Here is a 27,153-nt window from a genome sequence, read left to right as displayed (position 1 = left end):
ATATGCAGTTTTTTAACAGGCTTTTGAATCCAAGCATTTGGAATCAGGTGGCAAATAGAAAAATGAATATCAATCTGCTAAAAGTGGGAAGTAGCATTTCAAAAGGGATTGGTGTTGATACCAGTTTTCCTAATTTACACAAATGATTTGAATTCAAGAATTCAAAATACCACTTCATTACTTGCAGGCAGCACAAAATTAGTAACTGTACAAAGGTGACAAAATACAGAAGGTGACAAAATAGAAGACATTAATAAACATAGAACGCACGTAATTGTTAAACAGATTTTAATATTTTTAATTTCAAATGTGAGGATGTGCTTCTCTGCAGGAAGGATGAAAATTGTTATATAATATTTGGACAATAAAATACAATAAATTAGCAAAGGCATCCAGGGGTACAGGTAGACAAATCACCAAAAGTACTAGTGAAGGTAATAAAGGCCACAACTAAAGTTCGAGCAATAAGGTTTGTTTCCAGAGGCTACCGGTAGTTTAAACTTGTATTAAATTCTGGTTAAACTGTGCACTGAGCACATTTAACTGCATATATAAGATAATTAGATTTTAAGGAATAAAACTCAAACAATAAATTTCAGGAAAAAATTTTTAAAAGGTGGATTTAGACTATTACTATAAAAGTTAAGATTGTTATATAAATATTATTCATGTTTCAACTTTGAAACACTAGTCTGTTCAATAGTTTTTATCTCTGATTATTCATTCGTTGCTGTAGCTGCAAAAGAATTTTGAATCCTATGTGTAGAGAAAAATCTGTTTTTACGTTTAATTGCCACCTTATCACTTTTTAAATATTTCAATTTATCTATATTTATCAGCAAAATCTTACAAAACCTAGGCATATTTATATCCTGAATGTTCAATTTTATTCATTGTCAGAACGCACAAGAAATAAGAACATAAAAGCAGAGCCGCCCCCCAAGCCTTCTCCACTATTCATATTTAATCCTGTGCCTCAACTCCATTTTTTCACCCAAAGACATACTTGAGCTTGAAAAGGTCAGTTGTAAATATAATAAGATTATACTTTTACACCCATTAGGCATTTAAAAAGTATACATACTTGCAACAGCACTGTACAATGAATACCATTGCACAACCTTTTAGGTTTAATTTTTATTCAAAAAGTTACTGTTTCATGACATAAATACAAATCAGAACAGTACAATGAACAGCAAAATATTGAGGACAACAGGATAAGGTAAATATAAAACATTTCAGTTGGTTGAAAACATACAGTTTGAAGAACTGCCTTTACAACGAAATGCACTTTTTTAAAGTAGAAAAGTCTGCTTTCATTTATTTTTAAAAATCATATATACAATCCTCAGCAGTTTTTTTTAAAATGCAGTGGTGTGAGGAGCGCTAAAGGCGATACTGCCAAATATGAGCAATGTTTTTAAAGTGTGTAAAAGCAAGCTATTCTTCAGAAGACAACCATTTATTTGTGGCATTCTAATGAATTAATAATAAAATCTGATGTAATTGCCAAGCTTTTATTTTGATAAATAAAGCCAAATATTTGTCCAATTGAAATAAACTTAAGTGTTATGCAGCAGAGTGGGCTTGGGGGTTATGCACTGAAGCAGTACAAAGCATGGAATGATTTAAAGAAAAAAGCATAATAGATGAAAGACAACCACCAAGAAGTGTCATGTACATTGTTTTTATTATAAGTTAACATCAACATAGAGTTGATAAAATAACCAGCTGCCAGAGTACTGCAGAACAATGTTGAAAAGCGTTCTATGAGTTATTAGAAACTTTATTATAATTATGACAGAAAATTTACCATAAAAATTAAAAACATGAACCCAAATTTAAGGAATAACATAAATGGGTAATTTTCTTGATAACTAGTATCTTCGAACTAATTTACATTATTAAAACAAAATGTACTATGACCAGCTGTAGTTCATTTAACCTGAAGATTGCTTGCAAGGACAGATGTGAATAAAATATAAAATACAAATTTAAAAATTACTTAAGCATGAATATCCATGCTATTTTAGACGCTGTTAATTTTTTATTATAATTTTTAAACCTCGTCCTTTTGTTTGGAATTTCAAAGTATGAAAAACTGAACAAGATTCGCAATTATAAAATCAGCACCAATCATATATATATTTTTATTTAAAATTTAGTTCCCTATTCCCAAACTTTATCAAGTCAAATAATAGTTTAGAGAAACTTTCAAACATACTACACCAAGCTCATTTAATCAGAGACACAATACAGTGGCACTACTGGAAGGAATTTAACTTGCTTCCATAATTTTACAGTCTCTTAAAATATCAATTTATCAGGCAACAAACTGCCTCTTCAAAGCACTTAATCTAGGTGAACAGTGAACAACTCCAATAAGCATTCTCCTGAAAGGAGAAAATCTGTACAGTTTTAATAGTTTAACTGCAATAACCAAAATATTTCTTTTAAAACTACCTCTTATTTCATTCATAAAAATGACATTTCCTCAGAACATTGAGACCCCAAGGACCTAAAAGGAATAGAAACCATAGCTTTTGTTAGAAATAATTTAACAAGTACAACAAAAATAGAAAACTTCACTGATACTCAGTAGGTTAAGCATCATCTGTGAAGAGAGAAACAGTTCTCATTTCTGGATTTTAAGTTGCAGAACAAAGTTCATACTGATGATCAGGTGAAAAATCAAATGCCCAGATGACAATTAGTTTTCAGTGCTGGGGGGAAATGACTGCCTGATAATTTCATCCAATATGTCTAGAGGACGGCAAATTGAGGGAGATAAATCAAGACAGTAAAGAGAAAAAAAAAACATGGGGCAAAATACAACAGAATACTGGAAATACTTGGAGGATTAAAAAGCATTGCGGAGAGAACTCTGTGCTAATATTACAGGTGGATTGCATAACATCAAAATTTGCCAGTTCTGAGACAAACATGGAAATCTAGTTATTGAGTTATGCCTGGAAACAAAATACTGGTCTTCAAATCTACGTTGGACTTCGATACAACATTGTAGACTGAGTTAAGAATGAAAGTTAACGGTCACTGTCACAAATTGAATACAGGAGTTCTGCAAAGTGGTATACTACTCTAGAATTAGATTTTCCAATTAGAGGAGATCACATTGTGAAAAACATACTAACTCAAAATAAGTGTAAGTTGTAGCTTTCAGGTAAACATCTCCATTGAGTCTGCAAGAATTACTCTGAGCTTCGAATAGACCCTTCGACATCAAATTCCTCTTAAGAACTTTATTCTAACAAAGCCCAATGTAAGCTTAGAAAACAGTACCTCAGCATCACTTGAAACAGACCCTATAAGCAGCCCTTTGAACTCAAATTCAACAATATTAGCTAGCCAGTTTTCTATATATGCTGAACTGGTACAGGGTCTGCTGCAAGGTCATTCACAGAAGCAGCCTGAAGTATTTCCAGTATTGTAAGTTTTAGATCTTTATTTACTACCATTTTCAGTATGTTTCCATTCCTCTCTGCTCCATTTGTTGATTTACACTTCTCCAAACAGAAAAGTTATGAATGATAAACATTCAACATTTTAAATGGCTTCAAAAGCATTGTCATCTGTATAACTGGGGTCTCCACATGATTAGAAACACACACCACATTCTCTCTGTGCCTCTCTATCTCTGCATCTGAAAGTACACTTGTTTTTGCATTTTACGTTCTGACAGTGGTTCATTAATTCTGTCCTTCTCTCCACAGATGTGACCTGAGCTGCAGTGTATACCCCTTGCATTTTCTGTTCAGACTTCCATTTTCCCAGTGTTTTACTTAGAAAGTAAACATCAGATCAAATTGTACCACTAACAGTCATTCTGCATTTAATGTGTTAATTATTTCCATTTACAATTTTTATGTCGTAATATCCACTGAATATTTTGTATAATTAAAAACTAATGAAGAGGCCAAATAATAATAATTTAAAGGATCATTTGTTAATTATCTTCAAAACAATTCAAACATTATAATTCCTCAAGATGGAAATTTCTGTCAAGAAATCGTTCTGCAAGTTTTAAGTCAAATTACAAATACAAATTTTTTTAAAATGCCAGAAGTCCTCAGGAATATATCCTCTTAGAAACAAATGCCACCCTCAGTCATCCTTAGTACCCTTTTGGTGTATACTAGGCATCTTACCCAATCACTTGCCTGATATCAGAAAAAGAGACATCAAAACCATGATAATGTAACTTGCAAACAGTTCTACAATTATGGCATCTTTACCCTGATAGTCTAATTTAAAACATGCTATCCAAAAACTTTCACTGCAGCATTAAAACAGTTTCATTGAAAATTGAGTAATATATCTAAACTAGACTAGTTTAAATTAGTGTATTCTTTTGCTATTAGTGAAATGAACAAGAACTACAATACAAAATTATTATAAATACAAGATATTCTGTAGATGCTGGAAATCCAGAGCAACACACACAGAATGCTGGAGGAACTCAGGTCAGGCAATGCTCGGGGAACTCAGGCCAGGCAATGCTCGGGGAACTCAGGCCAGGCAATGCTCGGGGAACTCAGGCCAGGCAATGCTCGGGGAACTCAGGCCAGGCAATGCTCGGGGAACTCAGGCCAGGCAATGCTCGGGGAACTCAGGCCAGGCAATGCTCGGGGAACTCAGGCCAGGCAATGCTCGGGGAACTCAGGCCAGGCAATGCTCGGGGAACTCAGGTCAGGCAATGCTGGAGGAACTCAGGTCAGGCAATGCTCAGGGAACTCAGGCCAGGCAATACTCAGGGAACTCAGGTCAGGCAATGCTGGAGGAACTCAGGCCAGGCAATGCTCGGGGAACTCAGGTCAGGCAATGCTGGAGGAACTCAGGTCAGGCAATGCTGGAGGAACTCAGGTCAGGCAATGCTAGAGGTACTCAGGTCAGGCAATGCTCGGGGAACTCAGGCCAGGCAATGCTCGGGGAACTCAGGCCAGGCAATGCTCGGGGAACTCAGGCCAGGCAATGCTCGGGGAACTCAGGTCAGGCAATGCTGGAGGAACTCAGGTCAGGCAATGCTGGAGGAACTCAGGTCAGGCAATGCTGGAGGTACTCAGGTCAGGCAATGCTCGGGGAACTCAGGCCAGGCAATGCTTGGGGAACTCAAGTCAGGCAGTGCTGGAGGAATTCAAGTCAAGCAGCATCAACGGAAATGAATAAATGGTCGATGTTTCAGGCTGAGACCCTTCTTCAGGACTGGAAAGAAGGAAGATGCCAGAATAAAAAGGTGGGGGAGAGTGGAAGGAGACTAGCTAGAAGGTGATAGGTGAAGCCAGATGGGTGGGAAAGGTAAAGGGCTGGAGAAGGAATCTGAAAGAAGAGGAGATTAGATCACAGGAGAACAAAAGAAGAGTGAAAGGGGAAGGATTTTTTTTTAGCGGAAGCAGAAATCGATGTTCATGCTATCAGGATGGAGGCTATCTAGACAGAATATGCTGCTCCTCCACCCTGAGAGAGGCCTCATTGTGGAAAAAGAGGCAGCCAGGGACCAACGTGTCTGAATGGGAAAGGGGATAGAAATGAAAATGATTGGCCACTGGGAAACACCACTCTTGGCAGTAGAGTGGAGGTGCTTGTCAAAGCGTTTCCCAAATTTACGTGGGTCTCACTTATGTAGAGGCCACACAGCGAGCACCCTATACAAAAGATGACCCCAACAGATTCGCTGATGAAGTGTTGCCTCATCTGGAAGAACAGTTTGAGGGCTTGAGTGGAGTAAGATAGAAGGTAAATGGACTGGTGTAGCATCTCTGTTGCTTGCAGGGTTATGTGCAGGAGGGATGAATGGACAAGGAAATCATGAATCATGGAGGGAGTGTTCCCTGTAGAAAGGGAAAGTGAAGGAGAGATAAACGATGTGTTTAGTGGTTAGATGCCACTGAAAATGACAAAAGTTTTGGAGACTATTGTTGGATGTGTAGGCACATGGGGTGGTAGGTGAGGACAAAAGAAACACTAAACCTGCTAAGGTGGCAGCAAATGGGGTGAGCATGGGTAATACAAATTATTAGTTAGGTCTTCTCATTGAATTGAGACTCACCGAGTCATCCATTATTGAGGCAGGATCAAAGAAATCTGGTTTCAATTCATTTCTTTCACGTCTGTTCTTGGATGGTGGCTAAAAAGAAAGAATTTGCAATGAGATACCGCATAAATTCTCTAAGTAATTGAACCCTCTTATCTCCCTGTATCTTATTACCAGATCAATGTCGATGGTGTCAAAATCCATGCCTTCATTGAGATCTTCAATACGACCCTCAGATGACATCATTACATCTTCAACAATTGGCTCTTCATCATCCTCCATCAATCCTGTTCCACGACGACTATGAAAAAAAATCATCTGTAAATACTCTAATGATTACACCATTTCCCATTATCCTGACTCATGTATAAAGAACGGTCTGGATAAAAAGGCAGCTCAACTATCTAATAAACATCAAGAGCCTTAGGAATAGATCAGACTGAAATAATATGTTTTCGATCAACAGTTTATCATTTGCTGCTGGTGAACAGCATAAATGGCTGTGATGCCTCACTCCCCGAGGAGCACAGCGCCTTTTATGCATGCTTTGAAAGAATAAAACTACACCTGTATGAATCCCCCAAGCATATGGTGACTCTGTGATCTCAAATATCTAAAGCTGGCATCAGAAAACAACCTTCAGAAGGGTGAAAGCCCCAATGGTATACTTAGCAAGGTACTGATAACCAGACAACCAGCTGGAATATTCAAGGACATCTTCAACCTCTCACTACTGCAGTCAAAAATTCCCAACTGCTTTAAAATGGCATCAATCATTACCTCAAGTAGAGCATGGTGAGCTGGCTCAACTACTATCACCTGTGACACATATCTACTTTATCACAGCACATTTGAATTGGTCATGCCTAGAATTAAACTCCTACTGTTTATTATTGTAGCTCAGCATTCAACACCATCATCCCCATGGTACTAATTAAAAAGCTGCAAAACCTGGGCCTCTATACCTCCCTTTGCAACTGGATCCTTGATGTCTCCATTGGGAGACCACAATCAGTGCAGATTGGTAATAACATCTCACTGACAATCAACATAGGCACAACTTAAGGATACATGCTTAACCTGCTGCTCTACACGCTATGCTCATGACTGTGGCTAGGCACAGCTCCAACAGTATCTATAAATTCGCCAATAACACCTCTGTTGTTGGCAGAGTCTCAGATGGTGTATAGGAATGAGATAAAGCGGCTAGTTGGGGGTGTTGCAATAACAACCTTGCACTCAGTGTTAATAAGAGCAAGGAATTTACTGTGGACTTCAAGAGGAGAAAGTAGATAGATAGATAGATAGATAGATAGATAGATACTTTATTCATCCCCATGGGGAAATTCAACTTTTTTTCCAATGTCCCATACACTTGTTGTAGCAAAACTAATTACATACAATACTTAACTCAGTAAAAAAAAAATATGATATGCATCTAAATCACTATCTCAAAAAGCATTAATAATAGCTTTTAAAAAGTTCTTAAGTCCTGGTGGTTGAATTGTAAAGCCTAATGGCATTGGGGAGTATTGACCTCTTCATCCTGTCCGAGGAGCATTGCATCGATAGTAACCTGTCGCTGAAACTGCTTCTCTGTCTCTGGATGGTGCTATGTAGAGGATGTTCAGAGTTTTCCATAATTGACCGTAGCCTACTCAGCGCCCTTCGCTCAGTTACCGATGTTAAACTCTCCAGTACTTTGCCCACGACAGAGCCCGCCTTCCTTACCAGCTTATTAAGACGTGAGGCGTCCCTCTTCTTAATGCTTCCTCCCCAACACGCCACCACAAAGAAGAGGGCGCTCTCCACAAGTGACCTATAGAATATCTTCAACATCTCACTACAGACATTGAATGACGCCAACCTTCTAAGGAAGTAGTCGACTCTGTGCCTTCCTGCACAAGGCATCTGTGTTGGCAGTCCAGTCTAGCTTCTCGTCTAACTGTACTCCCAGATACTTGTAGGTCTTAACCTGCTCCACACATTCTCCATTAATGATCACTGGCTCCATATGAGGCCTAGATCTCCTAAAGTCCACCACCATCTCCTTGGTCTTGGTGAACATACACACACAAGTCCTCATCAAGGGGTTAGTAATGGAAAGGGTAAACAGCTTCAAATTCTTACATGTCAACATCTTTGTAGATCTATCCAGTGACCAACATACTGACACAACTACTAAGAAGGCATTCCAGTGCCTATACTTCATTAGGAGATCTGGTATATCACCAAAGACAAGCAAATTTCTACAGATATACTGTGGAGTGCCTTCTGAGTGGATTGCATCACTGCTGATATAGAGGCTTCAATGCACAGGATCAAAACAGGCTGCAGAGGGTTATAATCGCAGCCAGCTACATTACTGGCACCATTGAAGATATCTTTTAAAGGTAATGTTTCAAGGAGGTGCCATCTCCCACTAAGAATCCTCCCCATCATGAATATGCCCTCTTCTCATTACTGCCAATTGGGAGAAAATAGAGAGGACTGAAAATGCACATTGAAGATTTTAGGAACAGCTTCTTCCCTCCACCATCAGATTTTGCAATGGTCCATGAACATTAACTCATTATTCCTCTTTCATACTATTTACTTATTTTATTTCTATTGTAGATTATAATTTTTTTTTATGTCTTGCACTTTACTGTTGCTAAAAGGCAACAAATCTGATGACACATGTCAATGATAATAAACCGATTCTGAACTGAAATATTTATATTTCAATGGTTTGTTCTAAATATATTACTTCCCCTCTTCCAAGTTGTTCCAGACTCTTAAGACCCTTCCCCCCCTCCAATTTTTCATATTAAAATATTTGTAACATAGTAAAAAAAAAAATACAAATGCTGGAAATTGTAAATTAAAACAGAAAATTCTGTAAACAGTTAGCAACTCAGATAGAATTAAGAGTTTTTGCATAACAGGAGAATTAAAGGTTACCGGGAAAATTCAGGTAGGTGTTGCCGAGTTCACAGCTAAATCAGTCATGATCTTATTGAATGGGAGAGCAGGCTCGATGGCCCAGATGACCTATTCCTGCTCCTATTTGTTAGTTCTTAATTGGATTCGGATATAGAGAAACATGAAAAGTAAATAATAACAAATTAAGTGAAAGGGACATGTTAAATCTACAAGAAAATCAATATAAATCAAACCAGAAAGCATACCCTCAGGGAAAAAGTACAACTATGGGTGGGACAGTTTACTGACATTGCTCAAAAAAATTATCATGCAAAATCTTATTTAAATGTTGTCTAAAAGACTCACATAGCATGTTGCAGGTTTGATCTTAATTTAACATAATTCATCGCAGCCCGTTCCTGTTGCCTTGCTTCCTCTTGTTGCCTCTGGGCAATCAACCAGGACATCTGACTACTGGAAAAAAAGGTAAAAGAAATATTTATCAAATTGATTCTGAATTCAGAATTTGTTTCATTTCATGATTTAAATGCATGTTCTTCCAGACCAAGAATCCTACACAACATAATTTAAGCCACATTTATGTTGTTCAAATTTCTTATGGAGACTAATTTTTTTTTAAATTATCAATTGAGGAAAACTCAACCAAAAACTTGACTGTATAATGTTCAGCACCACTTGCAACTCCTCAGATAATGAAACACTCCACAACTCAAATGCACAAGATCTGGACAATATCTAAGTACTTGGCTAAAAGGTCAGCTTTTTTACCACTACAGCATGGGTTCCAAACATGGGGCTCACAGACCCCTCAGTTAATGGTAAAGCTGCATGGCATAAAAAAGGTTGGGAACGCCTGCACCAGTGACAGACAATGACAATATACAGTAAGAGAAAATCCAGTTTATTACCCTGACATTCAATGGCATACCATTTTGAAACCCCCACTATTGATATCCTGGGAATTACCAAACAGGAGTAGCCATAAATATAATGTGGCTACAAGATCAGGTCAGAGGCCAAGAATACTGTCAGAGCAACTCAATTCCCAATTCCCCAAAGCCTGCTCACCAACCATAAGACTCAAACCAGGGGTGTGATGGAATACCCTCCAATTACCTAGTGCAACTGCCCACTGCCTCTCCTAGTGCAGCTTCAACACTCAAGAAACTCAATACCATACTAGACATAGCAACTTACGTGACAGGTACATTCAAATGAAAAGTAACAGAATTGCGAATGCAAAGGACACCAAGACAGCAAGCTGTGAATAATGTATTCAAATACAACAGAAATGGTTCTTTGAAATGAAGTCTGGTCCGGTGAAGCATAGGATTAACTAAAACACCATTCTGATACAGATTTAACAAACACTTGGCAGACTTTGCACTCTCACACACACAGAAACACAGATGGTTATATAGTTCAGAATACAAAGATACTGGGAAAATAGATGGGAGGGGTCTGAGTTAAGGCAAGCACATCAAGTTTGACCCCTTGTTCATTCCACAAACTCAATGCAAGGCAGACTGAGAAAGAGAAGAAATTGCACACAGCGTACGAAGGCAGCCACCCTCAGTTGAAGAACAAGTAGACACAAATGAGCTGGGCCCTTTCAGTGACCAGGCCAGTGAACAAAAGAACAGTTTGGGATGAGATGCCATTGGGAGAAAGGGCTTGGAACTATGAGAATAGAGACCACCCTTATCCCTCCAAGTGTCAATCACACCTGCTCATTGAAAGCCGCTCCTCCATACTAGCCAGGGCTTGGACCGTTTAAGGAGCACTGTAGTCCCTCCCATTACCTGCCATTTAATGACTCACTGCGCTGGTAGAGTTTAAAGCTAGCGAACAAAAACTGTGCACACACAAAATGCTGGTGGAACACAGCAGGCCAGGCAGCATCTATAGGGAGAAGCGCTGTCAACGTTTCGGGCCGAGACCATTTGTCAGGACTAACTGAAAGGAAAGGTAGTAAGAGATTTGAAAGTAGTGGGGGGAGGGGGAAATGCGAAATGATAGAAGACCGGAGGGGGTGGGATGAAGCTAAGAGCTGGAAAGGTGATTGGTAAAAGTGATACAGAACTGGAGAAGGGAAAGGATAATGGGACTGGAGGCCTCAGGAGAAAGAAAGGGGGGGGGGAGCACCAGAGGGAGATGGAGAACAGGCAAACAACTAGATACGTCAGGGATGGGGTAAAAAGGGGAGGAGAGGCATTAACGGAAGTTAGAGAAGTCAATGTTCATGCCATCAGGTTGGAGGCGACCCAGCCGGTATTTTGTGTGTGTTGTTGTTTGAATTTCCAGCATCTGCAGATTTCCTCGTGTTTGCTCTTTAAAAACTGTGCACTCTCTTTTCAGTCTCTGGGTTGCCATGGACCAGGTAGCCAAGGGTGTCTTGGAAGTGGTAAACTGAGGGAATGTGCTGCAGTAAAGTGGGCCTGGTGTATACTTTAGATAAATATTTGCCACTGTGTGTACATGTTTCATGCCTGTTTCATCCTGCCACTTCAGACACTCAGTTTAGATAAGTACTTGTAACCAAGTTTAGCTTGAAGGGTTTACTGAGTGTTTAGCATCTGTCTTGTCTCTGACTGGTAACTTGAGTCTGTTCAGTTCCCATTCACTAAACTCACAAACCTGATTTCACACAAGAGTCACTAAGCCAAAATGCTGGAACAGTGTCCCTAACAACCCATGAATCAAGGCCTGTAGCAGTTCAAGGTGGCACCTCACCATCAGCTTCTCAGGGACAATTAGGAATGGGCAATTAAATGCTTGATCTTCTTCTTTTTGTTTTACGGCGGTTGGCACCCAGCTTAATGGTGCATTACCGCCACCTTCTGCTCCGGAGTGTGGATCAGATGTTAGACTTACATTCTAAATCCCTTCACCCATTCACACACACATACATACCCTAATCTACACTTTATCCTTCCTTCTTTGGCCATCCTAGTACCCTATTCCTGCTTATCCATCATATCCTATTAAAAAAACCCTGTATCCCTTAAGCTAAAAATTCCCTGACCTGTTGATCAAATAAACGAAACATCTCTGTAAGCTGTTAATTTTTAAATGGTTAAATATTTTTCAGCAATACTTTAAGAATATTATAGATAAGGAGTTGGAGGAGTAAAGCAGGGTGTATTTTCTTTGGAAAACTTTGGCAAATTTAGGACTTTACCTGAAATTCTGGTTTATCTGGCATTTACTGTGGGATAAAATGCCAATAATTTGAAGCTTCTGCTAAGAAGGCTTACTCAAAGGATTGTGAAGCCTTTGATGCTATTTAAATTGCTTGCAATAGCTCATTCATATATAGAGTTCCGCCAAACACCAACACTTTTACGAAGTAACTCTTCTTGGGCTTCCAGGGAGGTACAGGCATCCATTTTAACCAACACTTCAATGACAAATTCTGCCATCTTCATCAAGGATGATGCCTCGGTTATGTCTAGTCTAATGGTATTTATACCCGTTATCCATCCCTCCTGATTGGTTAGTCCTCATCCAATCAGGTTTCTGCTGTCCCACCTTGTTTACAATCGAATTGCAGTTCTTCCTCAAGAGTGAGACCAATGTCTTTTGTTAAAATACTTTTCCTCTAGTTTTATTTCAATGCCTTCCTTCACTAGACGGTCGGAAAAGCCATTGACGTGGCACAGTAGTCAATGTTCTGCTACCGCCAACTGGAAGCCTGATTGGATGAGGACTAACCAATCAGGAGAGATGGATGATGGGTATATAAATACCACCGGATTAGACATACCCAGCCATCATCCCTGATAAAGATGGCAGAGTTTGTCATCAAAACATCTGTTAAAATGATATCTACACTCGGCTGGAAGCCAAAAAAGAAATTATTTGTTATATACACCAGGAAAGTACTAGATCCTTTCTCACCAACACTTTCAATCCATCATTTGAAAAATATTCCATCCCTCTTTTCCCACCAATGTCAATGACCTTACCTTTTCCTACATTATATTCCTTCCTACTTACCCAACAGATCTATATCTATATCTATACCCCAAAATATCTCTGCAACCTTCTGCAACTCACTTTGCCATCCAGCCATTAGGGGAAGAAAATAAACATACTTAGGAAGAAATAACCAACAGAAATAAATTTGACCATTTACAAGTAAAATCAGGAAACATGTCCTTTAAACCACATGTAGTGAATATTCAGAACAAAGAATATGATTGTTAAGTCAGTTAAAATGTTCAAGATCTAATTTGGGTTAGATGTCAAAGAATACAGAGCAACAATAGGAAAATGGTTTTGATATACAGGTCAGCTTTAACCTAAATGAATAGTAAAACATGCTAAAAATGACTGCCTATTCCCTTTGTTTAAACACCTATTTGAAACAGAGAGAAAAAAAGGAGACAAACTGAAGTGGGTTATTTCGGAGTGAGAAAATGGAACATATTCATATAAATATCATACACTCTTATTTTGTGTACAACTTAGGCACAGAAAAATCTCCAGTATCCCAAAGCCACACAAGGAAAATGCATTCCTGCTCCCTATCATTGTTATAACATTACAAGTTCCCTTTTCCTAATGAGCCACATAGAGAGCTTAAAAAAATAGATTACCAATTTAGTACCATTTACCTCTGAATTAAAGGTAATGAAACCATGCCTATTAGATGCAAATCTCATATTAAGTTCACTACTGCATATCAGTTATTCATTTAGGTTTGATCTTGCATGCCAGGTGTTGATTTCAGCTACAAAATCACAGGCATATGCTGAATGCAAAATACAACTGTTTCAAGGCATATTTTAAATGGAACTTAAATTAGAATTTGCTTTTCATTCCTTAGTCATTTTCAGACACATCTTATACCTGTCTGATCAAGAGCATCATGCATTCAATAGTCCATTAAAAAAAAATTCAAGTGATGGGCTCACATAGGGCTGAGCAGAGCACGATGACATGCAAGGTAGTGATCTCATTTGCTTTCTCTGATACTTTGTTTTTCTTAATAAAGCAAAAATTAAATTGCCTTTGTAACAGTTGGAAATATAAAATATGTCTAAGGATTGTGCACAGATGAATTCAAATTAATTTTACTATTGGGATTTGAAAGTCAAATCAATGCATGACCACAGGCTTTCATTAACTAATATAAACAAGTAATTAAAGAGTTAAAAGCATTTATACATAACAAAACCACTGAAAACATACTTGTAGTCCACAGGAGGCTGATGATGATGTGGCATTTGGTACACCCCCATGTAACTTTCTTCTTCAGGCCGCAGCCTCTTTGGCTCTCTCATAACAGTGGACGTCAACTGCGGGGTTTGTGTCATAATTGGCGATTGCAAACTATGTTCTCTATTGATCCATGATCCATCATTGCTTTCATCTGCTATGCCATTTGGACAGAATACATATTAGAATCCCAAAAGAATCACAAACTTTTCTTCTTAACTAATGGTAATGAAAAATACTTCTATTCTTTCAGTCACTTTCAAAAGACACTGTATTAAGCAGATGAACATCTATTTTTGGTTGATGTTACTATAAAAGCAGTTGATAAAGAGTTGCACAAGACTGAATTTTTTCTAGAAGAAGCATAAAGGCAATACCTTGCTAATATTGAGAGATTGATAATTGTATGATCATGAAGCTCTTGGTTACATTGTGAAGATTTATATGATCATTAGGCATTTCAGTGTGGAGTCAATTTTAGGTTTAAATAAAACCCTAAAATAAGAGCACATTACAATAAAAAAGCTGTTTAACAAGTGAACTGTGCTTCTGTTTGAGATTGAGCCCTCTGAAGAAATGGATTACGGTTGGCTACATAACTATATAGATGGAAGGATCTGAACAGGAATTGGATGAAACAAATAAAGGAAGCTGATATCTATAATAAGAAATACAATCCTAATACGATAAAAAGCATACTTCTTTCCTCCAACACACTGAGAAAATAAGAGTGCACACTATACTGGGCTGTCCAGAAGTAGCATCATCATTATTTTTATTGGGAGTTATGTTGGAGTTAGCTACTTTTGAGATACAGGAATCTGACTAAAGTTGTTAAAAATTTTCAATAGAAGGACTGGAATATTTTCCTTCAGAATATGGGAACAAATGAAGCTAAGAAATGAAATGGTCAAAGGTCATTCCATCTTTTGCTGGACAGACAGATGTTTTCACAATTGCCATAAGTCCTGCATAGTGTATTCCCTCTCTGGTTTTCGGTAAAATTAATCAGTGAGAAAATAATGGGAACAAACTAATAATACAATCTATCAGTAATGACTTAGATGGATAAAGAGACGTTTTGAGTAAGGAGAGAATTAAAGCAGGGAATCAAAAGGAAATAATTTCCAAAATTAATCCCTGGGACATGAGCTGCTACGAATGGAGAATAGGAGCATAGTGGCCTTTAGATTCCAGGGGCATTTGTGGAGAAGGTGAAACCAGTGCTGATATGATGGATTACAATTCAATGGAGCTGTGACCAATGTCTTCATGGGTTGATGTACTAGAAAGGATCTGAGAAAATGGGTGTCGAAATAAAGTATTGAAAATGAAAAAAAAGATATACAAAGGATTAGGAGAGATAACAAGAATTAGAAATCAGGCTTCAGGTGGGATTAGAGAGAATACAAAAAGATTAAAGCCGATATAGAATGAATGTTTATATACCGTAGATGTCGGATTATAAGCCGCTACTTTTTTCCCACATTTTGAACTGCTTTGAACACCGCGGCCTTTACTACGGTGTGGCTAATGCATGATTTTTTTTCATGCCGCCAAAAACATTTTGCCTCGTAACAGTAGACCAATAAAATTGATGAGTAGTTCACAGAGGTCCAATGAAATTGTACGATAAATCAAGCGCACTTTCACAATTAAATTATTGTAAATCAGTCATTTGTACTCACCCTCATCAACATGGAAAACACTCGAAGAAAAGCATTGTGCTGCCTTTATGGCAGTTATTTAGTTTATAATATTTTCGCTTAGTAATTCATTTTCTAGTTAAAGTTAGAAGTGTTTTAACTATATTTGTTTTCTGTACTACATCGCGGGATGCTATGACGTCACACCCGGTTTCGCCGCATCTTGTGGGAAAAATACCGGTTTGCGATAAACGGGAAGGAGGGGGGCGAGCGCATTACGCGAGCGGCATTAGATCTGAGCGAACGCTGCTTTTAAGTTAAAGGCGATCAATAACTTTTCCTGGTAGGCTGCAGTATATATATTTTTTACCAGTCGTTAGGAGATATTGGAATGTTGTTCAGTAAAAAAGTATACGCAACGTATATTTAAAAGTAGCCGCGTTACAGCGCACGGTTCGAAAAAAAGCATTTGCAATATGTATTTGTTTATGTTACCATATGGATTTAATTAAAAGTTAAAAAATCCTCACGTGTAATATCTTTCTGTGTAAATATCTCATATTACAACGTGGGACACCTGCGGCCGAAAATCCGGTGCGGCCTAAAATCCGGTGCGGCTTGTACAAGTACAAAATTGATTTTCTTTCTAAAATTAGAGCCAGCGGCTTTTAATCAGGTGCGCTCTGTAGTGCGAAAGCTACGGTACATGTTTGGAGAACTGCATATGCAATTGGCCAAAAGGAAGTTATGGCAATAATGCAGACTTGTATAATAAACAGGTTGGGATTCATGACCAAATCTGCCTAAATACAAGATGCTGAGAAAGTTTGAGACACGGGAAAGATGACATAAATCACTGAAATAGCAAGGACTGTTAAGAAAGTGGTTAAAAAGGCATGCAAGGTTCTGCCTATACAAAGAGAGAAAAAAACAAGGAAGAACTGTTATAAAAACTGATTTAGCTAGACACTATAGAAAATATGAGAAGGCTTAAGAAAAAGTATAGAAATTACTCTTGGAACAAGAAATTACTAACATGTTGGAATGCAGACGTTTGTATTGTTCCTCTTAGAATAGTGGTAGTTGAGAGGTATTTGATAAAGCCCTTGAAAATCAAAGAATCCGGACAGATAGAAAGAAATTATTCCCTGCAGCAGAACGCTATAGAATAAGATGTGATTGGAAAAAGAATTAAGAAATGATACAATGGAAAACTAATAAAGTGACCACTGAGCGAATATTCATACAGCAAGTGATATTCAAAGGGGAGTTGAAAAAACAAAGATACATTGAGAGGATTAGGGGATTGGACTAGCTGGATTTCTCTTGCAGTGCTGGTATGGAACTAATGGGCAAAAATGGTGATCTATGCAGTGACATTCCTGTGATTCTCCAAACTGATTTAAAACTGAGCACACCTAAGGTTTTGGAAAGCAGTCTGGCTATTGCCACAATCTGCACACAGACAAGGATATAACATTTTCATATTTATGATATCAAAGTGGTGCATATTTTGCACCATTGCCAGAGTTTTAAAATTATAGTTCACAGTGAACAGGTGGACAAATGAACAATGGAGGTGACAATATATGATGGTATCCTGCAAGTATCAAGCAATAAAGGAAACACCAACCATTTCCTGCTAAGGATGTTGAGATATGAAACAGGTAAATGGCAGGAATTCTGAATTCAAAAAAATGTTTTCAGAAGCCCAGTACAATGTTTTCCTAACAAAAATTTACTCTGCAGTTAAAGTATAATCAGTAACTTTTTGTTTTCCTATTTGATACCATTTCCTCCCCTCACTGTAAGAAACCTGCGTTTCTTTGCACCAATCATGTTTCCTCTTTAAAGATAAAACTACTTTGTAAAGCACATTACATGTTGCAATTAAGAACAATCACCTCACCTCTATGTCATATTTGCCTTATCACAGAATTTTGTTGAACAACCTCATTGACATTTTCATCATTGTTATATAATGCAAATTTAATAGAAGATTCTTAAATTCCATTAATGAACATAAGAAGAAACAGGAGTAGGCTATCTGGCCTGTTGAGCCTGCTCTACCATTCAATAAGATCATGGCTAATCTGGCTCATGAGATGAGGTAGACTCATCTCTGCCTACCTGCCTTTTTTCCATAACCCTTAATTCCCCAACTATGCAAAAATCTATCCAACCTCATCTTAAATATATTTACTGTGGTAGCCTCCACTGCTTCATTGCGCAGAGAATTCCACAGAGTTACCACTCTCTGAGAAAGGCAGTTCCTCCTCTCTAACTGAAATCCACTCCCCTGAATCTTGAGGCTATATTCCCTAGTTTTAGTCTCACCTACCAGTGGAAACAACTTTCTGCCTCTATCTTATCTCTCCCTTTCATAATTTTATATGTTTCTAAAGATTTCCTCTTATTTTTCTGAATTCTAGTGAGCACAGTCCCAGGCCACTCGATCTCTCTTCAATCTACACACACAAAATGCTGGTGGAACGCAGCAGGGCAGGCAGCATCTATAGGAAGAAGTACAGTTGACATTTTGGGCCAAGACCCTTCGTCAGGACTAACTGAAAGAAGAGATTTGAAATCTCTTACTATCTCTTTCAATTAGTCAAGTAAGTAGATCAGAACTGCATGCATTACTCCAGATGCAGCCTCACTAGTACAGTTGCAGCATAACTTCCCTGCTCTCAACTTCAATCCCTCTAGCAATGAAGGCCAACATTCCATTTGTGTTCTTGATAGCCTGCTACACCTGCAAACCAACCTTTTGTGATTCATGCAGCAGCACTCCTGACTCCCTCTGCACAGCATCCTGCAATTTTTTACCACTTAAATAATAATCTGATCTTCCATTTTTCCTTCCAAAGTGGATGACCTCGCATTTATCAATATTACACACCATCTACCAGACCGTTGCCTATTCACTTAAAACTATTATTTCTCTTCAGACTCTCCATATCTTCTGCATAATTTGCTTTTCCACTCAATGTAGTGTCATCAGCAAACTTACACCACACTTCCAGATTGTTCTTTAAGCTTCTTTAAATGTAAAATAATGTATTATCACAGTAAATGTGTAATAGAAAACATTAAAAAGATGCTAAAATGGGTGATAGAATAATAAGTAAGGAATGGTAGTAGTAATAAAAGGAAAGTAGATACTTAGAAGGAAATAAGGTCAACAGGAGACGATTAAAACCATGCAGGAAATCTGAAATATGTTTAAAGGTGATGAATAAAGGAAATAATTAGAACAAGGTAGTCCATTGAAGACAAATCAATAAGACTCAACCAAAAACAATGCTTCTAACTGAAAAAAGCATATTGTGTAGTAGGCCACAGCTGAAGCATCAATAGTAAAAGTTACAGTATATTTCATAAAAGGTTCCAATTGGAAGCTCTGATGACAACATTGAAATATTGAAATCATGAGAATTCTTAGGTTTTAAATAAGCTGGAAAGCAGCTGAAGTTTAGTAAGATAACTGATATATTGTCAGAAGGAATGCAGGTTGCAAATTTTGAAGTTTATTTAAGAGGTACACAAAACCTTTCACATCTTCATATTTTGGTAAAAAGATGACAAAAATATGGAGTGGTGAGAGGACAATACAGGTTAATAGCTAGATGATATTTTATGAAAAAATATTGTCTTGGTGGTAGATGTTGAATTTTATCTCATGGCCAGAACAATTTATTGGGCACTATATATTTTGTTTTAATTTCTAAAAAAGTAACCTGCTCTGGTTCTACGATCACTGCACCATTCCAATATATACTTCATTAATTTCATCCATCTTTCATTGTGGTCTATTATGAACAGGTTGACAAATTCATTTTTGAGTTTACATGTGAATAAGTTTTTTTCTTGAAGCCCAAAAAACTGAAAGGAGAGCCTGAAGAGTTGATTCCAGGTTTCATTATCCCTTTGCTTACACCTTGCTCCAGATACCAGTGACCAAGAACTGAGGTAAATGCAAGTCACCACCAGATTGGATCCAGATGACTGTGTATTCACAGACATAGGGGACAAAAGTGTAGTTTTGTGTTTCATGTAGTACCAGGGTCCTGGAGAAACATTGTTTCATTTTTACTGTGTACTGTACCAGCAGTTTATGGTCGAAATGACAATAAAATTGACCTGACTTGAGTTGAAGTGCATTTTCACAAATATAATACTGGAGAAATTTATTAATTATGCTGGCTGGAGCCGATAGTGAGAGAGAATGAAGCATATCACTCTGAGCCGTTGGTTCCACCCATTCTGGGTGTTTGATCTAACCTTGAGGACAGGACAGCTTGGGTCTTCACTGCATCACCTCTTTACCTCTACCTTCCTTCCCCATCTCTTTCACCCTTGCTCTCTCTACAGCACTTCACTGGGATTTTTCACAACCCATTGGATAATGCAGCAGCGTAGCGGTTAGCATAATGCTTTACAGCACCAATATTGTGATCAGGGTTCAATTTCCACCACTGGCTAGAAGGTCTTTGTACATTCTTTGTGACTGCATATTTTCCTCCAGAATCCCCTCAAGGGGGACCAATATTCTTGTGGGCAGGTTTATTCGAGTTGTTGGCAGTGGTTTAAACTAATATGGCAGAGGGATGGGAACCAGTATGATAGAACTGAGGATGAGCCAGTAGGTTTACAAGTAGATGATGGGTGTAACACAAATGTAAGAAAGGACAAGTCAATGACTGAGGATTGGGTACAAATGCAGACAGAGCCAAGAGTTAAATTGTACCAGAGGCAAAATTCAAAAGTGCGAAGAATGCAGGATTGAAGGTGCTGTATTCAAATGTGTGTAGCATTTGGACTAAGATGGATGAAGATATGCCCGGAAGCAGCGTTTCAAAGTGAGACACTTGAGGCAAAAAAATACCCATGGTACATTTTCCAGATATTATCAAAGTGTTCTTTGATCTTCATGTGTATTAGACTAGTTCACTTCCCTCCTGCTCATTTCCTATTATTTCAATTACTTAAGATGATGCTGTTGAAACTGTGACTTTGATGACATTCACCTTTAAAACATATTATAGCAATCCTCCCATATTTGGGCATAGGCTGCTCTAGTATAACCTCAGACTCAAAATTTGAGAGACATAGAACATAGAATAGTACAGCACAGTACAGGCCTTTCGGCCCACAATGTTATGCCAACACTTAAACCTTGCCTCCCATATATCCCCCCACCTTAAATTCCTCCATCTACCTGCCTAGTAGTCTCTTAAATTTCACTAGTGTATCTGCCTCCACCACTGACTCAGGCAGTGCATTCCACACACCAACCACTCTCTGAGTGAAAAACCTTCCTCTAATATCCCCCTTGAACTTCCCACCCCTTACCTTAAAGCCATGTCCTCTTGTATTGAGCAGTGGTGCCCTGCGGAAAAGGCGCTGGCTGTCTACTCTATCTATTCCTCCTAATATCTTGTTTCGTCTCATCCTCCTTCTCTCTAAAGAGTAAAGCCCTAGCTCCCTTAATCTCTGATCGTAATGCATACTCTCTAAACCAGGCAGCATCCTGGTAAATCTCCTCTGTACCCTTTCCAATGCTTCCACATCCTTCCTACAGTGAGGCGAACAAAACTGGATACAGTACTCCAAGTGTGGCCTAACCAGAGTTTTATAGAGCTGCATCATTACCTCGTGACTCTTAAGCTCTATCCCTCGACTTACGAAAGCTAACACCCCATAAGCTTTCTTAACTACCCTATCTACCTGTGAGGCAACTTCTAGGGATCTGTGGACATGTAACCCAGTTCCCTCTGCTCCTCTACACTACCAAATATCCTGCCATTTACTTTGTACTCTGCCTTGGTAGTTTGTCCTTCCAAAGTGTACCACCTGACACTTCTCTGGGTTGAACCCCATCTGCCACTTCTCAGCCCACTTCTGCATCCTATCAATGTCTCTCTGCAATCTTCGACAGTCCTCTACACTATCCACAACACCACCAACCTTTGTGTCGTCTGCAAACTTGCCAACCAACCCTTCTACCCCCAACATCCAGGTAGTTAATAAAGATCACGAGACGTGGAAAACAACTGCAGGAAAGCCTGTCCTATAGGGAGCCGGGTGGGGTGAGGCTTGCATTCCTAAAGAATGGTGTCTATCATGATTTTCCACAAAGTAAGCCACATCATTTGCACCTGCATCAAGAGAGTTGAAAAAATATTTATTATATTTATTTCCTATTTAAATTCTGTGAAAGTGAATTTTGTTCCCCATCTCAATTTTTTTTTGGGTAGTGATTTGTAAATTCTCCAAGGATGAATTTGCAATATCCAATCAGCCATAACACAAGGATTGCCTGTAATGCCAATCTATGACACAACTAATCCAAATATGGAGCAGCCCATGTAAGTAGTTCTTGGAACAAATTCACTCGAACATCACAGCTGCAGGGAAGGGAAATTTGAAGTTTTGCACCCTTCTGAATACAGAAAAATACTCTGAAGGCACAATGGAAGATGAGGGACAGTGGTCTGTGGAATTTGCAATATAACACCTGCACCATCCATCATGGTGAAAGCAGACAGAACACTGAATTGTAATTTTCATTTGAAATTTTTCTTAATGCTTACATGCATGTTTAACATGTTAATTTGCCTTTATGTTACCTGCATATGATGAAATAGATAAATTGATAACCCTAGGTTGATTAAAGGATAGCCTTGCTAATTAATTACCTTCAGGTAATTTTCGTTTTCCTGTTGCTGGTTTTGTTTTCTTGCTTCTCACAGAGGAACCTTTGCTGCTAATTCCGCTGACAACAGACATTGTATCATCATCACCAGTCAATAAAGAGTTTCTGTAAGATATCAGAGGAAGCCACACATCTTCCCTTTGCAACGTTATTTGGTCACTCATAAACTTTTCCAAGTAAAGGTAGCTGAAATCAGAAAAAAAATCAAGAGGTAAGTGAAACAGGTACACTACATTGCATAATAACTAAAGTTAATCATACTTAAAACAAACCTGCACTTAATTTTATAGCATGTTATTCAGTTAGTACTATTTTAAAACATCTAGGTACTGTACTTACAGTGTTCTCTTGTCCTGTCTGAGGAGCTTAGAAGAGAACTCACTAAGGATATCCAGGAAAGCTAAATTCGCAGCAGGATAACCTTCTCCATTTACATTGGGCTCTTTGAATGCAAAGTCAATACCATCTCTGCAAATTCAATGACAAACAGTTCTAAGTAAATAAATAACTAAAGCACTCCCAAAGTATCATACCCCAAATAGATGACAAATGTGATGAAAGGTTAAGTAATGAGCTTGAAAAACTGGAAGTCCTTAACTTACAGCAGTAAAAAAAATTACAACAAAATTTAAACAATTATCTTTAACTACTTTAAAATTTAGATACACACACAGGTTGTGAAGAAGGGTCATCAATCTGAAACAATGATTGTGAAATTAAACTGAAGGATCTCCTGCCTGAAACTTGTTTCTTTTTCCACAGAATTACCAGATCTAGTGAGTATAGGACCTCTTCTTCCTTTCATTGAGAAACGTGCAGCCAGGTACTTTACTTCTACCTCACTGTTATTAGACTACTGAATGGTTCCCTAGTATAATATGATGTAGACCTGACTTCACAATCTACCTTATGTTGTTGCATGTTATTGTTTATGTGCACTAACTTTTTATTGACAACAGGATTATTGACTAGAGGAAGAAAACCAGAGGACAATCAGCCAGTTCTCATCAGGGAATCGGAGGTGGAAAGACCCAGCAACTTCAGATTCCTCGGCATTATCATTTCAGAGGATCTGTCCTGAGTCCAGCATGCTTCTACTTTCATAGAAGTTTGCAAAGATTTGGTATGCCATCTAAAACTCTGACAAACTTTTGTAGATCCATGGCGGAGAGTATTTTCACTATTCATTGAAAGCAGCATCCATCATCAAGGTCCATTACCATCCAGGCCTTTCTCTCTTCTCAATGCTGCTATCAGGAAGGAGGTACAGAAGCCCCATGTCCCACACCACCTGAACAGGAACACATTATTATACCCTCAACCATCAGACTCTTGAACCAGAGGGAATAATTTCGCTCACCCCAACACCGAAGATTCCACAACCTATGCATTTACCTTTAAGGAATTTACAACTCATGTTCTGAATATTTATTGCTTATTTAGTTAATATTATTGATTTTCTTTTGTCATTGCAATTTGTCGTCTTTTCCACATCGGCTGGTTGTTTATCTTTGCCATGTGCGGTTTTTCATTGATTTTATCGTGTTCCATTTGTTACGAATGATGAACAACTCTGATGAGGAGAAGGGTACAGAATCGCCAATGCCCCCCCCCCCCCACCTTTGGAGAATCGCAAATCGCTACTATTCCGATGCTGTTATCAAGGAAGTGAGAGAGACACAGGACAGCTGCCAGGGCAGTTGTTATTGATAACAGCTCATGAAAATTAATGAGAGAGAGACAGCTCAGAGATACACAAAGTGGAATGTCTCCTACTAACAAAAGCGGAACAGAATCATTGATTACTGCTATTGTCTTTTGGAGAAGGATTGTGTACTTGGTACTGTTCTATTCATTGAAACCCCTCAGGGGGCAGCCAGAGTGGGCTGGTTTGATGGGTTACATCATCTCAACCTGACTGACACCTGAGACCCCGTGAGTGGGGATAAAAGTAAGGTCTGGGGAACACCCTCAGACGCACTAGGAGAAACGCTAGTGAGCATCAGAACCCCCACGAGACAGGGTGGGAGACCAGAAACCGAACAAAGGGTCGGTAAATTTTAACTCACAGCGTTTTGTAGTGAGACCGGTGGGGGCTTGTGTGTGTGTCCACCCTTGCCTGGGTGATGAGTCCACCACGGAAGAACGGTCTAGCTAAAGGACGGAGGGGTCATACATAAATGGCCACAACAACAACACATCGACGGATCAAAAAAATCGTGAAGGAAGGTTGGCAAGATAATAGCTGTTATAGTTTGCACGCTCTCTCTCTCTCTCTCCAACAATTGAAACACCACGACCAACAACTACCGCAGCCTACATGAACTGAACTGAACTTTATATTTCCATCTGACAATTCATTATCCCCTAGACAACGATAGAGCTTATTTCTTATTATTATTATACCCGCACTTTTAGGTTTAGTATTGATGACGTATATTATCTGTATATTTGCATTGATATTATTTTTGTGTATTTTTACTAATAAATACTGTTGAAAATAGTATCACCAGACTCCAATGGACACTTCTATCTTTGCTGGTAAGACACCCAGTTATGGGGTTCATAACACATAATATTTACTGTGAATGCTCATGAGAAAATGAATCTCAGGGTAGTATACAGTGACATATGTTCTTTTATAATACACTTACTTTGAATTTTGAACTCTGTAGTTGTCATATTTCATTCTGCATTCTGGTATTGTTTTACATTATTCACAATGAACATATGCATCTTTTCACCGCATCTCAGTATATGTGACAATAATATATCAATTCAACACCTTTAGTATAAACATATGGAATACCTGGGTTGCAAGTGAATTTTGATGTGATAGGCAAAGACCAAAAATGCTACTACCCTACAGCACTCGAGCACATCCTTTCAGGTGCAATAAAATCTCTAAGGCCCTTGGTATAACTTAGAATGTAAACTCCTATGTTTTACATAAGAATTTTAATATGGTGCAACATAATACAAAACCCTGTTGTTTCCTAAAAGCTTAAGTTTCCTAGTCCTCATGCATTTTGTTGATTTCATCCATAACTCCAGTAACCAAGCTCTCTAGAAAGGAAATGTAATTTCAATCACAACAAAAACTTACTTGTGCAGCATTGCTACAGCTTCTCTGGTTTTCAGCTGATCCAACCCAAATGTTAGTGAGAAACGGCGAGCAAGTTCCTTAACACCACTAAAACCAGGACTTGTTCGATCAAAATTGAGTCCAACGTCCTGATCCAATTCACCAAACAACTGTAAGTAATTTTTTTAAAAAATCATGGGTAAAAACAGAACTTTACAAAGGAATAGTATAACAATTCTGAAAGGATGTATTATGTTGTAAAACAGAACCAATAATGAGATCATTACAAATTCTATTCCTGAACAAAGCAATTCATTCTACCCAAAAATTACAATTTATCCAACTTACTCCCTACACTTTGCTTGTTCTGGCTAGAAAAGTGCATGCAAAATATAATCCATCAACATTGATATTTTTAGACAGTTTAAAATGGAAATGCAAACATGAATAAGATTTTGAAATCGCTGTTGCACTAAAAACCAGGAAAATGTAGACATATAGGTAAGATACAAATACACAATTTATGTTTCCACAGAAGTCCTTAATTTTTTTTTTAAACAATGTTACTCCTCATTAAATAACAGAACATATGCAAAATAATGAAACATGCACAAAATCATTCACTGACATAGTTGGTAAAAACACTGCCTCACAGCGTTGAAGAACAGGTTGAATGTGATTTCCGATGCCAACTGATGGAATTTGCAACCGTGGCCATGGGGGTTTCCTTTAAGAGTTTCGTGTCCTCTGAGATCCTAAGCATGTAAATTAATTAAGTCTAAATTGCCCCAGGTGTGCAAATGAGTGGTAGAATCCAGGGATTTTACAGGAATTGGTCCATTTCTGTGCCATTTCTCTTTACATGGGCAAATATCAAAAATGCATTGGGGAAAGCTCCTTCACCACTTAGTGTTATTCTTCAGAGTCAGCATTCAAACTACAGATAAAGCAAGAATACTATCTTTTCCAATACTGAGTGCATTTATTTTTTTTATTCTTATACTTCAACTTGATAACTTTCTAATGAGATGTAAACTCTTACCTGCTGTAGGCTAAGTATAAGGGTCTTTGCACACTGAATTTTGTCAGTTTGTCTGCACTTGCTCATAGTTTCTTTGATGATATCACCATAATCATTGTAATACTAAAGGAAAATGATTTTAGGAAATATTATGTATTCATTATTGGACAATAATAAAGTATTGTGCATTTTATATAGAATTTACAAATTCTAACAAATATTCACTGAATAGGACCTAACAATATTACAAATGTTTATTTTTGTAGGCATTTATTATTCTGCAAGAAATGTTAACAAAGAGCAAATAGCAATACAATATCCTTACTAGTAAACCAATGCAGGATTACATTAAACAGTTAGAACCCAGATACTCCATGTGATGTTTCAAGCTTGATATTTCTTAATGTGACTCTACTGACTTCTGCCAAAAGCAAATACTTGCACCATCCTGAATTTCCTTACATCAAAATTAAAGTTTTCACTTTC

General features: G+C 38.1%; 1 protein-coding gene across 5 annotated transcripts in view; it reads right to left on the bottom strand.

The window, feature by feature from the left end:
• Positions 1–1,122: 1,122 nt before the first annotated feature.
• The window catches only part of stag2b (STAG2 cohesin complex component b), a 169,589-nt gene continuing 143,558 nt past the window's right edge, over positions 1,123–27,153 (bottom strand). For 4 of the 5 annotated variants that reach the window (XM_073058022.1, XM_073058025.1, XM_073058027.1 and 1 more), the window contains 9 exons: positions 26,689–26,790; positions 25,668–25,816; positions 22,901–23,029; positions 22,545–22,747; positions 14,171–14,354; positions 9,320–9,427; positions 6,224–6,350; positions 6,065–6,142; positions 1,123–2,518 (listed from right to left, as the gene is read on the bottom strand). In XM_073058022.1, coding sequence (XP_072914123.1) covers positions 2,495–2,518; positions 6,065–6,142; positions 6,224–6,350; positions 9,320–9,427; positions 14,171–14,354; positions 22,545–22,747; positions 22,901–23,029; positions 25,668–25,816; positions 26,689–26,790 — 1,104 coding nt within the window. In that variant the 3' untranslated portion in view covers positions 1,123–2,494. The remainder of the gene's footprint in view (positions 2,519–6,064; positions 6,143–6,223; positions 6,351–9,319; positions 9,428–14,170; positions 14,355–22,544; positions 22,748–22,900; positions 23,030–25,667; positions 25,817–26,688; positions 26,791–27,153) is intronic. The other variant, XM_073058024.1, reaches the window with a different exon arrangement.

This window comes from Hemitrygon akajei, chromosome 10 (assembly GCF_048418815.1).
Source record: "Hemitrygon akajei chromosome 10, sHemAka1.3, whole genome shotgun sequence".
NCBI classification, from domain to species: domain Eukaryota; kingdom Metazoa; phylum Chordata; class Chondrichthyes; order Myliobatiformes; family Dasyatidae; genus Hemitrygon; species Hemitrygon akajei.
The sequence above is the reverse complement of the archived record's forward strand: the minus strand, read 5'-3'. Positions and strand labels throughout refer to the sequence as shown.